The sequence below is a fragment of the Podarcis raffonei genome, chromosome 2 (assembly GCF_027172205.1).
Source record: "Podarcis raffonei isolate rPodRaf1 chromosome 2, rPodRaf1.pri, whole genome shotgun sequence".
Classification (NCBI taxonomy): domain Eukaryota; kingdom Metazoa; phylum Chordata; class Lepidosauria; order Squamata; family Lacertidae; genus Podarcis; species Podarcis raffonei.
The window spans coordinates 121,053,582-121,067,630 of NC_070603.1; the positions used below are offsets into that span (position 1 = coordinate 121,053,582).

The window sequence follows — 14,049 nt, forward strand, 5'->3', positions numbered from 1 at the left end:
GCACAAGCATATATACCCCCAGTGGCGTAGCGTGGGGGGTGCCAGGGGTGCCGGCCGCACCGGGCGCAACGTCTGGGGGGGGCGCGAGTCCAGAGGGAAGGGACAAGTTCCTTCCTCCGCCGCACACATGCAACACACACACACACACACACACACACACACACACACTTCATCCCGTCGCCGAACTGCTTTTAGCCCGCATACAATCGACTGGAATAGGATTATGTTACGTTTACTGGGCTGGGATTTGACAGGGAAAGCAGCGCAGCGCAGGTAAAGCTGTGTAAACAGCCCCGAGCGAGGCATCGGAGGGTTATGGAAGGGACACGGCCCAGGGCTGAGATCTGAAGGCTTCTCTTCTCCCAGCCCCCAGCCCCCACCCCATCGCGAAGCAAATCGGGTTCCCCGGGAGTGGGAGGATTCGGGGACAACTTTTTTTGCGCGTGGGGGTCGGGAGAAAAGGGCGCGTGGCTTCTTCCTTCCCAAAAGCGGCTGGACTGCGCACGCTTCCCTGGCGAAGACAGACGTGAGATACAACAATCTCTGCAAAAGCAACCCAAACAGGCGAGCCCTGAATCCCTGTTCGGGGGGCGGGGGGGGGGGGGAGGGAGCGGTTGTTCAGAGGCCGAAACGTCGATCAAAACCAAACACCCAAAAGGGGAAGAGGGGGGGGGTCGCCCTTCCGCGCCCCCTGGTGAGCTCTGCAAGCCTGGACCCAGGGCTTCGGCTCAGTCGCGCGATCCTAACGCAGGAGTCACAACCAGCGAGCCTGACGGTGCCTGCCTAACGCAAAAGAAGCAAGTCCTATTGAATTCAATGGGGGGGCTACTCTCAGGTAAGCTTGGCTGGGATTGCTGACTGTCTGCCCTGTGGAGGCGCTGACACCCCTAGGCCAGCCCTGCTCGGTGGTGCCGGCGATCAAGGAAATAGCAGCTTTTCAAAGTTTCAAAAGAGCATCAGCCTCATGGATCTCAGGCATGGCAAAGGAGAGCGGTTCCAGCACGTGCTCCGGTGCTTCCATTGAACTCAACGGGACTTTGTAGATGCTTAATTCAGGATGCAAGGCTGCCCCCCCCTCTGTCTGAGCGCGGAGAGAGGATAACCCCTTCACCGCTTTCAACTTGGCTTGCCCTTCGTTCTCATTGGTTTTCTGGCGCTTTTTCCTATCATGTTTTCCCTCTTTCTTTCTTTCTTTCGTTCTTTCTTTCTTTCTTTCTTTCTTCCCTTTTCTTCCCTTTCCTTCTCTTTCCTTCTCTTTCTTTCTTTCTTCATCGATTCGCCATTCTCTGCCAACTGTGGAAGCCTGGAAAGCACCAAGCCTGACGGGTCAAAAACTGGAAATTCGTGCGTATTGCAGGGAGAAAAAGAGGAAGCGAAATAACGCCTCAGCAGTGGCGTAGCGTGGGGGGTGCAGGGGGGCCAGCCGCACCTGGCGCAATATCTGGGGGTTAGGGTTAGGGGGCGCAAATCCACGGGTTAGGGGGCGCAAATTACTTGCCTTGCCCCGGGTGCTGACAACCCACGCTACGCCACTGTATACCCCTTTCCAGTTCCCTCCTCCTTTCTCCTCCCTCAGGAGTCCCGCCCCTGAGTTCCTCTGAGCATGAACAGAAAGCTGTCTTGGGACTTATTGGGACTCTTGGCAGGAAAGGGGGTGAGGGGGTTTCAGTGTGTTCCAGATATGTTTCTTTCTCTTGCTCTGGCATGGCTCCCGGACAGAAAGCAAGTTGCAATGTGGTTCTTTAGCAAGGCCAGAAGGCATGAGAAAGGCCTGAGAAACAATGGACTGTGTTCCCTACCTTTGCTGCAATCTTTTTAGTTACAGCAAGCGGAATGTTTCTGATGCTTAGCTAATGCCTTTTAGCTGCTGAGAAAAATGATTTTGAAAAGCTCTGAGAAGCTTTGAGCCTGCTTTGGTGGGGGGTGACTTCGGGCCTAGGTGAGGTCACCTGTCCTCACCTTCCTTCAGTATCAATAAAAAAACTGGGAGCGGCGGGAGCAAACATTTTTCCTGAAAATGTCAGCCAAGAGTTTGAGAACCGCTTGCCATGGAGGTTTCCTAAAGCGCAGGCGGCGGGCTCCCTCTGGTGGCGGAAGCGGGGAGCGCGGCCGCGTGGGCGGGGGAAGGGAAGCGGCTGGATTTCCCCTTTCGAAAGCGAAAGTGGGCGCCGTTCGAGCCCCCGCGAGCGCAGAAGAGCTCAGTTCCTCCCTGGGAGACCGGAGGGCAGGTAAGGCGGGCAGGGGGAGGAAGGCCAGGGGGCTGTGGGGTGGGAGACCCAGGATAAGGGCATCAAGGGGGGGGGAGTGCTGGCTGGAGGGGGTGCATCAAGCGCGAGGGGTTCAGTGCAAATCGGGGAGATGCTGCAAAAGAGGCTCCCGCGCAATGTTTGATTTCTTCTGGGGGGGGGTTTACTTAATGTAAAATAATTTGTAGTCCCTGAGATCGGATCTGCATTTTAGGAGGGCTGGGACACACACAAACATACAATAAAAATTCGCCCCACAATATTTCCCCACCTTTTAAAACCATCCCGTTTCAGTTTTATTTTCTGATCGGAGATGGAAAAAATAATAATAACTGTTACAAGAAAGAACCCGGTTCCAGAAAGGGCAGCCCTGTCAGTCTCTTCGGAGCAAAATGCCCCAAACTAGAAAAGCCCCCAGAGTTAGGAAAGTGGCTTCTTTTGGGTCTTCAAAGGTTTTTATCACTTTCTGCGCAGTCTTGGGCAGTCTAACTCAGAGGTAGGTCTCTACTGGAGAGTAAGCGCCCTTGATTTCAGTAGGGACTTACTTCTGAGTAACGGGCCTCATGTGTACTATTCATTTAAGCAGTACAGTATAATATTGCCTTAAACAGTCGTGTCCTCTCCCAAAGCCTTCTGGGAACTGTAGTTTCAGGCTGCAGAAAGTTGTTGGGAGACTTCGGTTCCCGGGGGAGTTTAACAATCAATCCCTTTTCCCAGGGAACTGAAGTTCTGTGACGTTCATGCTGTTTTAAATCATCATCATCATCATCATAATTTTTATTTATACCCCATCCTCCCCGGCCAGAGCCGGGCTCAGGGTGGCTAACACCAGTAAAATTACAGTAAAAACATAATAGGAAAAGGGAAAAAAACAATTTAAAATACAGGTTAAAATGCAATTTAAAACGCAGCCTCATTTTAAAAGTAGCCCACAGATGTTAGGATTGCTCTTTAAGTGCCATAGGATAGCTTATGTCTGGCTCCTCCTTAAGCACAGTGCAATTTTTATTTTGCAAAGTGCTCAACAGTCATAGAATCACAGGGCTGGAAGGAACCATGAGGGTCATCTAGTCCAACCCCCTCAATGCAGGAATCTTTTGCCCAATGTGGGTCTCGAACCCACAACTCTGAGATTAAGAGTCTCATTCTCTACCGACTGAGCTATCCAGTAGCTGCTCTCATGAAAACCCACCAAGGCCCCAGTGGACTCCATTGAACACACTGGGAGTTGTTTCTGGGTGAGAATAGATAGGATTGTGCTACTTGCTGGTGAGGTCACTGCCATGCCCATTTTACAGATGGGGAACTGGGACTGACAGAAAGCATCTGGAGGGTAGGATTTGTGCCTGGCATCCCTTTAGGCCAGGGATGAGGAACCTCAACCTGGTACCCTGGACTACAACTCCCATCATCCTCAGCCATTGTCCATGTTGGCTGGCACTGATGGGTGTTGCAGTCCCTCCCCCTTTGGGGGGAGTGTTGCATGGGGAGGTGGAACTCAGCTTTGATGATGGTGGTGATGGTGATGATAATTTATTATTTATACCCCGCCCATCTGGCCGGCTCTCCCCAGCCACTCTGGGCGGCTCCCAACACATTATTAAAAATACTATAAAACATCAAACATTAAAAACTTCCCTAAACAGGGCTGCCTTCAGATGTCTTCTAAAAGTCAGATAGTTGTTTATTTCCTTGACATCTGAGGGGAGGACATCTTATTACAGTCGTACCTCAGAACTCAAATGGAATCTGATCTGGAAGTCCGTTCAACTGTTCCACAACCAAGGTGCAGCTTCTGATTGGCTGCAGGAGCTTCCTGCAGCCAATTGGAAGCCTTGCTGGACGTTCAGGTTCCAAAGAACATTTGCAACCAAAATACTCACTTCCGGGTTTGCAGCGTTTGGGAGCCAAAACATTCGACTGCCAAGGCATTTGTGATCCTTGGTACAACTGTATTATTATTATTATTATTATTATTACTATTATTATTGGTGTTGGTGTTAAATTTATATCCTGCCCATCTGGCTGGGTTTCCCCAGCCACTCTGGGCAACAAAACCTCAAACATAAAAAAACAAAATATCCTGTACAAGCAACAAACAAACCAATAAATCAACAACAACAATAACAATAACAAGAATAAACAGTTTACAGTTCTACTTAAAATAACCGCCAACCCCAAGTAAACATTTGACTAATACCAACCCGACAAAAACAAAACAGAGGAAAATGTTTTAAACATTTTTGCCATTTGCCCCCAGCCCAAGAGTTGTTCCACCAACGTCCCAGTGGCCTCCCAGGAGCCTCTTTTAGCTCTTCAAGGTGAGTCTGGGCTCTGCCCCCTAGGCCAGGTGGAAATGGGCCTTGCAGCAGGGAGCAGGTCTCCCATCACTTGCAGCAAAGTGTGGGTTAGGCTGCTGAGATTCTCCCTACACAAACCCTCTCTCACACTTCAGACTCTTAATTACACCTGGCCATTCCTTCTCTCCCCAGACTCAGCCGCCATGATGCTACCTGCCCCCTTGAAGCTGGCCGTCCCTCTCATCCTGTGCGACATGGTCCTCCTCCCCTCGCTAGATCTCCAGCGCTCCGCCTTGGCCTCCCTGGGGGTCCCTGCGGCCTGGCTGGAGGCGGCTCTGCGCCTGCTGGTTCTCTGTGGGGCCCGGGGGCTCCTCTCCCTGGCCTGGCCCTCCCAGATGCCCCTCGCAGGCCTGGCTGCTGTGAGCCTGCTGCAGCCCCTCTATCTCGCCGTGGGGCGCTGCTTTGGAGACCCTCCGTTCCTGCTGTCGTCAGCCCCTCGGTCCTGGCTCCTGCTGGGCTATGGGGCAGTGGTTCTGGCCCACATCATCTGGGACGTCCTGGGGCAAAGGGAGGAGGAGGAGGAGAACAAGGGAGGCGAAGACAAGGCCACCCTCTGGAAGCTGGTGAAGCTCTTCCGCCCAGATGTGTCCTACCTCGCAGGGGCGTTTTTCTTCCTTACCATGGCTGTGCTTTGTGAGTAGGGTTGGTTTGCCTGTGTGTGTGTGTGTGTGTGTGTGTGTGTGTGAGAGAGAGAGAGAGAGAGAGAGAGAGAGAGAGAGAGAGAGATACATACAGTGGTACCTCGGGTTACATACTCTGCCGGTTACAGACTCCGCTAACCCAGAAATAGTACCTCGGGTTAAGAACTTTGCTTCAGGATGAGAACAGAAATTGTGCTCCGGCGGGACGGCAGCAGCAGGAGGCCCCATTAGCTAAAGTGGTGCTTCAGGTTAAGAACAGTTTCAGGTTAAGAACGGACCTCCAGAACAAATTAAGTACTTAACCTGAGGTACCACTGTACATATTATTTGGAAATAGAAGACCGTATGTATGGTACACCTCCTTTCCACACAGGCTGTAAAAGCTTTATTGCCAGTGAAATGTAAATAATGGCCTTGAGAGGTTGTAACTCAATAGCAAAGACTGAACAGGGAAAGGAAATAATCTGGTTTGTGTACGGAAAGGAAGAGTCTCCGCTCAAAAGGTTCGCACAAACAGGCAGAGGCTGGAAACTATGAGGGATAATGCAGGGTGGAAAGAATGAAAGATTTAAATTACTATAACCTCACTCGTCGTTATTTGATATCATTTTGTTTTATCTATATGCATGAGTTGGTAAAGGTACAGCTGAGGAATGAGGAGTTTGCCGGAAAATTGATGTTAATTAGAGCAGGGCTGCCATGCGTCTGGAATTTCCAGGACACAGCCGGGATTGGGCCGATTTAGGAAGGATAGATTTTGGCAAATTTCCTTAAAAATAGTTTTTTTATGTGTGATTTTGCTCAACAACTTTTGCAATATGGGAACCCTAAATTAGAGATAAATCTGTAAAATAAGTAACATGTAGAAGGGGAAGAAATGGAATATATCTGAGAGAGTGGGAAACCCATTGGGGGGGAGTATTAAATTAAGTTTACTTTGGTTTTGATGTGTTATAAGTTTGAAAACGAATAAAAATTAATTCGGAAAAAAGGAAATAAAAGACCATAGTTTAACGTTAGAAGGTTCCAAGCTCAATTTCAGATGGAGCCATGTCCCCCACCTGAAATCTTGGAGAAGCTCTGCCTGTCTGTGCAGGGAGGTGTCAACGGGGTGAATGGGCTCTTCCTGTTTCCAAAGAGTCCCCCCTCCCTATCTTCAAAGCACAAACTCTCTGCAGGTGAAACCTTCATCCCTTACTACACGGGACGCTTGATTGACATCTTGGGCAAGAAGTACGACTCGGATGCCTTCTCATCCGCCATCTTCTTCATGTGCCTGGTGTCGCTCGGAAGGTGGGTTTCTTCCTGACAACACCCCCTGCCCAAAAAACAAAGGAGCCCTGGTTAGGCTCGGCTAGGGTGTTTTCTCATAATCTGGGGAGCTAAATTATTTCTTTGGAATTAAATTGAATTCAGAAAGCTGTTTGGGGGGGAAAGGGGGTGCTTGGAGAACTGCTTTCTACTGCAAAGGAAAGCCCCCACATTTCCAGAATGTGACTCAAAAAGGTGATCACATCTTGGAGGGGGGCGGGCAGAAGCGCCAATTTTGCCATTTCGATTCCTACCCTCCAGAGTGGGACTCACACATTCACAGTTTCCTTTTGTAGAGCAGTCTTCATTTCTGTTCCAGCTCGCTGTCTGCCGGCGCACGTGGGGGACTCTTCATGATGTCCGTCTCTCGGGCCATCATCCGGATCCGAAGCCGCCTCTTCTCTTCTCTCGTCCGGCAAGACCTGGCGTTCTTCCAGGAGGTGAAAACAGGTGAGAGCCCCCTAGCTCCAAACCCAGGCCAGCTCCCTGAGTGTCCTCTAGTGCACATACAGAGCGCTTGTGGTGGTTCCTCCTTGCAACACCTCTGTTATGATTGGGCCTTAAATATTCCCATTTTATGGGTGGCATAACTGAGGCTCCATGAGGAAAGTCAAGATGTGAGGCTTTCCAGGATTTGAACTTGGGTCTCCCAAGATCCTGCTTCAGCCACTCAAGCGGGCAACGCTTTTCATGTTTGTTTTTGCTGCCGAGTTCAGAGGTAAGGAATATCCTGGTGCCCTCCGGATATTATGGGACCCCAACTCCCATCATCCCCAGCCAGCATGCCCAGTGGCCAGGGATGATGGGAGTTCTAGTTCACCAAGAGCGTCTTCTTTCCGTCATCTGTTCATCAAAGGACTTTATGCATCCGTCGGTCGTTCTCTCCATCCCTCCATCTGCTAGTCCACCAACTATTTCTCCTTTCCATCCTTTTCTTAGAAAAGTGTTTTTCTTTTTACTTTCTCATGCACAGAAAGCAATAGTCACGACAATCAACAATTGAGAGAAATAGGTGTTTCTTCTTGTCCTTGCAAGATGTTGTGTCTTTCTTTCCCTCAGTTGTTGCTGTTATCCGTCTTAACTTGGGCGGAGCTTTTTTTTTAAATATTTTTTATTAGAATGCACCTTTTAAAGATTTTAATTTATTTAACACAATTGTTAAAAATATAAGCAAAAGGGGACGCGGGTGGCGCTGTGGGTTAAACCACAGAGCCTAGGACTTGCCGATCAGAAGGTTGGTGTTTCGAATCCCCGCGACGGGGTGAGCTCCCGTTGCTCGGTCCCTGCTCCTGCCAACCTAGCAGTTTGAAAGCACGTCAAAGTGCAAGTAGATAAATAGGTACTATTCCAGCGGGAAGGTAAACGACGTTTCCGTGTTCTGCTCTGGTTCGCCAGAAGCGGCTTAGTCCTGCTGGCCACATGACCCGGAAGCTGTACACTGGCTCCCTCGGTCAATAAAGCCAGATGAGCACCGCAACCCCAGAGTCGGCCATGACTGGACCGAATGGTCAGGGGTCCCTTTACCTTTATAAGCAAAATATTGCAAATGCATACATACATATATATTTCAAATAAGCACATATATATATGAAGAAAGGAACAAAAGAGAAAAAAAGAAGAAAAGCAAAAAAGAGGAAGAAAAAAATAAAGAGAAAAGAAAAAGAAGAAAGGTTGGAAGAATTTCTTCCAAGTTTATTCTACAGTCTTGTTCAAAATGTATATAGGAAGTGCAGTGTAAGCAATGGAAGTCAAACAGTGAAATTTTATTATTACAGTCATACCTCGGGAAAAATACGCTTCAGGTTGAGCACTTTCGGGTTGCGCTCCGCGGTGACCCGGAAGTAACGGAGCGCATTACTTCCGGGTTTTGCCGCTCGTGCATGCGCAGATGGTCAAAATGACGTCACACGCATGCGCGGAAGTGGCGAAATGCGACACGCGCAGTCGCGTCTTACGTTCTGTTCGGGATGCGAACGGGGCTCCGGAATGGATCCCGTTCGCATCCCGAGGTCCCACTGTATTTTCATAGTGAGATATTTGTAGAATTTTTAGAATGCGCTTTTGATCCCTCCAGTCTCCCGGCTCTGAGCATCCTCTCCTTTCGCCCCCCAGGAGACCTGACCTCCCGTCTCTCCAGAGACACCACCATGATGAGCCGCTGGGTGCCGCTCAACGCCAACGTCTTCCTCCGCAGCCTGTTCAAGGTCTGTGGGCTCTGCGCCTTCATGCTTGGCCTCTCGTGGCGCCTGACGTTGCTCACCCTCGTTGAGGTGCCGGTCATGCTGGCGGCCCAGAAGGTCTACGATGCCCGCTACAAGGTGAGGGGGCCCTTGAGGGTGGGCGGGGGGAGACTGGGAGCTGCGAGTAAATGAAAGGGGAGCTTCTTGCCAGGGATTGCTGTTCCCTCTTTTCCAAACCTTAGAGAGATAGCCCCTCCCTGTGGACGAGAGGCAGGGTCCCATCAGAGGGGTAACACCAATGCCTCCCATTTTAACAGTCAAGGCTTCCCCCAAAGATTCCCGGGAACTATAGTTTGCTAAGTGCGGACTTCCGGGTTAGCGCCAGCGCTTAATGGCGGATTTCTCCCGGAGCTCCGGGAGAGATCTGCTTCGCGGGTTCGGGTCCCGTAGCTCACGGCGGAGCGAGGACCCTCAAAAATCACAGGCGCGTAGCCTGTGAACTGGAGACTCGGCGGGCACCTTTGCGCCCCCCCGACGTTGTGAAATAGCCTTTTTAAAGGCTAAGGATCAGCGGAGGGTGTGTGGAGCGGTGCTGAGAGTCGCTTTCACCCAGCCTGCGAAGCGAAGCCGCGTCGCCATTAGCGGAGAGCGCTGACTTCTTCCCGAGAATTTGGATTAAAAAAGAGCAACTTTCCGTGAGTAGGACTGAGCTTATATTAAAATTGGACGCTAAAATTAAAGAAATTGGGCACCGAGACGGACAAGCACTAAAAAGGAAGTCTGCTTTCCGTTCTGCAGCAAGATTAAAGCGAAAGGCATTCAAGCTGTAACTTTTGACAGGAGAATTTGCGAGCTAAGAAATCCAACACCAAGTAAAGAACTCCCTCCCCAGAAGGCAGGAGGGGGGGGGAAGAAGACTTTAAAGGGATTTCCTGCCTGTTTTAAAAGAAATTGAACTGTTTACCGTTGCTCCTCTACCTGGGGGTCGGACTGCTGGAGGAAAGGAACCGGCTAAGGACGGTCGTTACAAAAAGGTTAGAAAGTAACTGTAATATTGACTTTGGCTACTCTCAACTTGAAACACTCTATTTTGCTACATAGTAAGTTATCTGCAGGATACTATTGATTTGGATCTTTTACAAAGAAAGGAACTAGGAGGGCTTTTGCCTTTTGGAAGGTGTGGGAACAACTTGAAGTGTAAGAACTGACTTTACGCCCTCTAGAGGATTTGTGAATAGTTTCAGCAACAAGTGGAATTTAAAGCCTGAGAACTTTCTTCCTTTGACAGCTTAAGAGTGTGGGAATGACCTTGAGTGAAAGACTTTGTTATGGCAGATGGTAAACAGAAAGAAGACTTACAAGAAACAACTTTGAGATCTGGTAGACAATATAAAGCCGATCTTTCTATGCAAAGAAGGGCCTCTGTATCAGGGGCCTCGGGAACTGCAGCTGTCACAAAGGCAAAAGTGAAAATAATGTCTTCGGAGGAAGCGTTTGCAAAGGCATTGGGGAAAATAAATGACTCTTTAGAGGAACTAAAGAAGCAAGGTGCTGAAACAAATAAGAAAATTGAAGAAATCTCTGGGAAAATTGATTTAAATACTAAAAGTATAACTGACCTTGGGAACAAAGTGAACTCCAATGCAGAAGCAATTGGGAAATTACTGGAAGATTCATCTACAACACGAAAGATAGCTGAGGAAGCTAAGGAAATTGCTACTGCTGCTGAGGGAAAATTTCCACCGGTGTACAGGAAATTAGATGAGTATGAACTGGCACTTTCTACGCAGGATATGCAACGCAAGGAGAAGAACTTAAGGATCAGACTTGTGCCGGAAAAGGAAGGAGATAACTTGGTGGATTACCTGACAAAAGAGTTTTCTGACTTTTGGAAGCAGGAGCTGAAAGAAGAAGAGTTCAAGATAGAGAGTGTATTTAGGTTGGGAATAAGGCAGAAGAAGAATAGACCCAGAGATTGCTTGATAACTTTAAGATCCAAGGAAGAGAGAGATAAAATATTGAACCTGCACTATCAAACAACCCTTCGAATTGAAGATTTTTATATTGAGATCTTTAAAGACATTCCCAAAAGTATTTTGGATGCAAGAGGTCATTACAAGGATTTGGTGACACTGCTGAAAAGGAACTACATACTATTCAGGTGGGAGTTTCCCCAAGGCCTGTCTTTTAAATACAAGGGGAAGAAAAGAAGAATAAAAACAGTGAGTGATAAAGACAAGTTCCTGGGAGAACACGAAGAAGACCTACAGAAAGAGACCTATCCAGGAGAAGGACACCCTTCAAGCAAGGGATCACTAGATACGGACACAGAACCACCGACAAAAGACGAACAACAACTGGGAGCTGTAGGAGGAAGCAAGTAACCCCATCATGGCTTTGCAACTTCTAACCTGGAATTGTAACGGTCTAAACAATCCCCGAAAAAGGAAAAATATATTTCATGCTCTAAAGAAAGACCAATTGGACTTGATTTGCCTACAAGAGACTCATGTGACAAGAGCACACAGAAAATTATTAATAAACAAGAGACTGGGACAAGAATTTATATCTTCAGACAGAGTAAAAAAGAGAGGAGTGGTGATCTACGTAAAGGAAAATCTGCAACCGAAACAAATCTTTAAAGATGACCAAGGAAGATATTTGGCAATTGAAATTCAATTCCAAGGAGAAAAATTTTTGATAGTGGGAATATATGCACCAAACGAAGGGAAAGCAGAATTTTTAAAGAAGTTGCATGAGACTTTAATGGACTATATGGATTACAAATTAATCATGATGGGGGACATGAATGGAGTAGTTTCAACAAATATGGACAAAGCACAAAGACAGGTAGTTACAAAAGATGGAAGACTACCAAAAACTTTTTTTGAAATGACTGACAATATGGACTTGATTGACATTTGGAGAACAAAACACCCATTAGAGAGAGAGGGAACCTTCTTTTCTGAAGCCAAAATGACATGGACTCGGATCGACCAAATTTGGGTGACTAGCAGTATGGCGTCGAATATAAAGAAAGTGGAAATCTGCCCAAAAACTCTCTCCGACCATAACGCAGTAAAGATGGTGATGAAGCAAACAACAACTGGTTCCTTCAGATGGAGAATGAATGACACCTTATTTAGAGACGAGGAGATTTGTAAAAAGGCCCAAAAAACTCTGAAAGATTACTTCGAAATCAATTTAAGGACTAAAGTAGAAAAAAGAATAGTATGGGACGCAAGTAAAGCCGTGATGAGAGGGTTTTTGATACAACAAAATACATTAAAGAAAAGAAAGCAAAACGAGAGGAAAGAGAAAATTTTGGAAAAGATAAAAGAAGGGGAAAGGAAATTAAGACTGAAGCCAAAATCGCAAGAGATTTTAAGAGAAATTAAACTGTACCAAACACAATATATGGAACTGATGAATCAAGAAATAGAATGGAAAATTAAACAAATGAGACAAAAGACTTTTGAATCTGCAGATAAATGTGGCAAGTTATTGGCTTGGCAAATAAAGAAGAGACAAAAACTCAACACGGTAACAAACTTAGAAGTGGAGGGAAAGAACATATGCAACCCAGTGGAAATTAGGAACTGTTTTCAGAGCTACTTTAGACAACTGTATACACAAGGGCCGCAGAAAGAAACAGATATACAACAATTCCTCGAGAAAAATGGGCTGAAAAAGATTTCCCAGGAAAGTAAGACAATTTTGAACCAGGAGATATCAGCACAGGAAATAGAAGATGCCATTCAAAACATGACGTTGGGCAAATCACCTGGACCGGATGGATTGACTTCCAAATATTACAAAGTTTTGAAGGAAGGGCTTATACAACCTTTGAAGGAAGTCTGCAATGAAATTATTGAGGGGAGAAGGGCACCAGACACGTGGAGGGAGGCCTACATTACACTTATACCAAAGACAGAGACTGAAAAGACCCAACTTAAGAACTACCAACCCATCTCGTTACTAAATGTGGATTACAAAATCTTTGCTGATGTTTTAGCAAAGAGACTGAAAAGAGTTTTGATGGAGGAGATTCATGGGGACCAAGCGGGCTTTCTCCCGAAAAGGCATTTGTCGGATAATGTAAGGAATATAATTGACATTTTGGAGAAGCTGGAAGTGAATATAAATACTAAGGCTGTTTTGATATTTGTGGACGCCGAGAAAGCCTTTGACAATATATCTTGGAGCTTCATGTTGAATAACCTCCGGGGGATGGGGGTAGGCCAAGGGTTTGAAAATGGTATAGGTGCAATATACTCTGAACAGAAAGCAAAATTAATTGTAAATAATGTGGTAACAGAAGAGTTCAAGATTGAAAAAGGGACACGTCAGGGGTGCCCTATCTCCCCATTACGTTTTATATCGGTCCTGGAGGTTTTGCTTAATATGATTAGGAAGGACCAGTTGGTTAAAGGGGTTCAGGTCGGAGCTAAACAATACAAATTGAGAGCATTTGCAGATGACCTAGTACTTACTTTACAAGAGCCAGAAGCTAGTACGAAAAGAGTTTTGGAAATAATTCAAGAGTTTGGTCAAATGGCAGGATTTAAACTGAATAAGTTAAAAACTAAGGTATTGGAGAAAAATTTAACACAGATTGAAAAAGAAAGGTTTCAGAATGAGACGGGGTTGATTGTGGTTAAAAAAGTGAAATACCTGGGTGTGAATATGACAGCTAAGAATGTGAATTTATTTAAAGACAATTATGAAAAAACTTGGACAGAAGTGAAAAAAGATTTGGAGATTTGGTCAAACTTGAAGCTTTCCTTGTTAGGCCGAATTGCAGTTATAAAAATGAATGTATTGCCAAGAATGTTGTTTTTGTTCCAAGCATTACAAATAATGGATAAAATGGACTGTTTCAAGAAGTGGCAAAAAGATATATCTATATTTGTCTGGCAGGGCAAGAAGCCCAGAATTAAATTTAAGATATTAACGGATTCAAAGGAAAGAGGGGGGTTTGCCCTGCCAGACTTTAAACTGTACTATGAAGCGGCAGCTTTCTGCTGGCTAAAAGATTGGCTACTTCTTGAAAATACAGACATTTTGGATTTGGAAGGTTTTAACAATATTTTTGGGTGGCATGCATATCTGTGGTATGACAAGGTTAAAGCGCACAAAAGTTTTAAAAACCATATTGTCAGAAAAGCACTATTAAATGTCTGGGTTAGATATAAAGATTTGCTGGAAAATAAAACTCCAAGGTGGTTGTCGCCAATGGAAGCTAAGGCAGTTAAAAAGTTAAATATGGAGTCGAAATGGCCAAGATATTGGGAAATTCTGGAAAAGGAAG

The 14,049-nt window shown here is 46.5% G+C and overlaps 1 protein-coding gene across 2 annotated transcripts in view; it reads left to right on the top strand.

The window, feature by feature from the left end:
* The first annotated feature begins 2,115 nt into the window (after positions 1 to 2,115).
* TAP2 (transporter 2, ATP binding cassette subfamily B member) overlaps positions 2,116 to 14,049 on the top strand; it is a 71,659-nt gene continuing 59,725 nt past the window's right edge. The window contains exons 1-5 of one of the 2 annotated variants that reach the window (XM_053379719.1): positions 2,116 to 2,228; positions 4,739 to 5,239; positions 6,426 to 6,540; positions 6,878 to 7,008; positions 8,671 to 8,876. In XM_053379719.1, coding sequence (XP_053235694.1) covers positions 4,750 to 5,239; positions 6,426 to 6,540; positions 6,878 to 7,008; positions 8,671 to 8,876 — 942 coding nt within the window. In that variant the 5' untranslated portion in view covers positions 2,116 to 2,228; positions 4,739 to 4,749. Of the gene's footprint in view, positions 2,229 to 4,738; positions 5,240 to 6,409; positions 6,541 to 6,877; positions 7,009 to 8,670; positions 8,877 to 14,049 lie in introns of those variants that run through there. The other variant, XM_053379720.1, reaches the window with a different exon arrangement.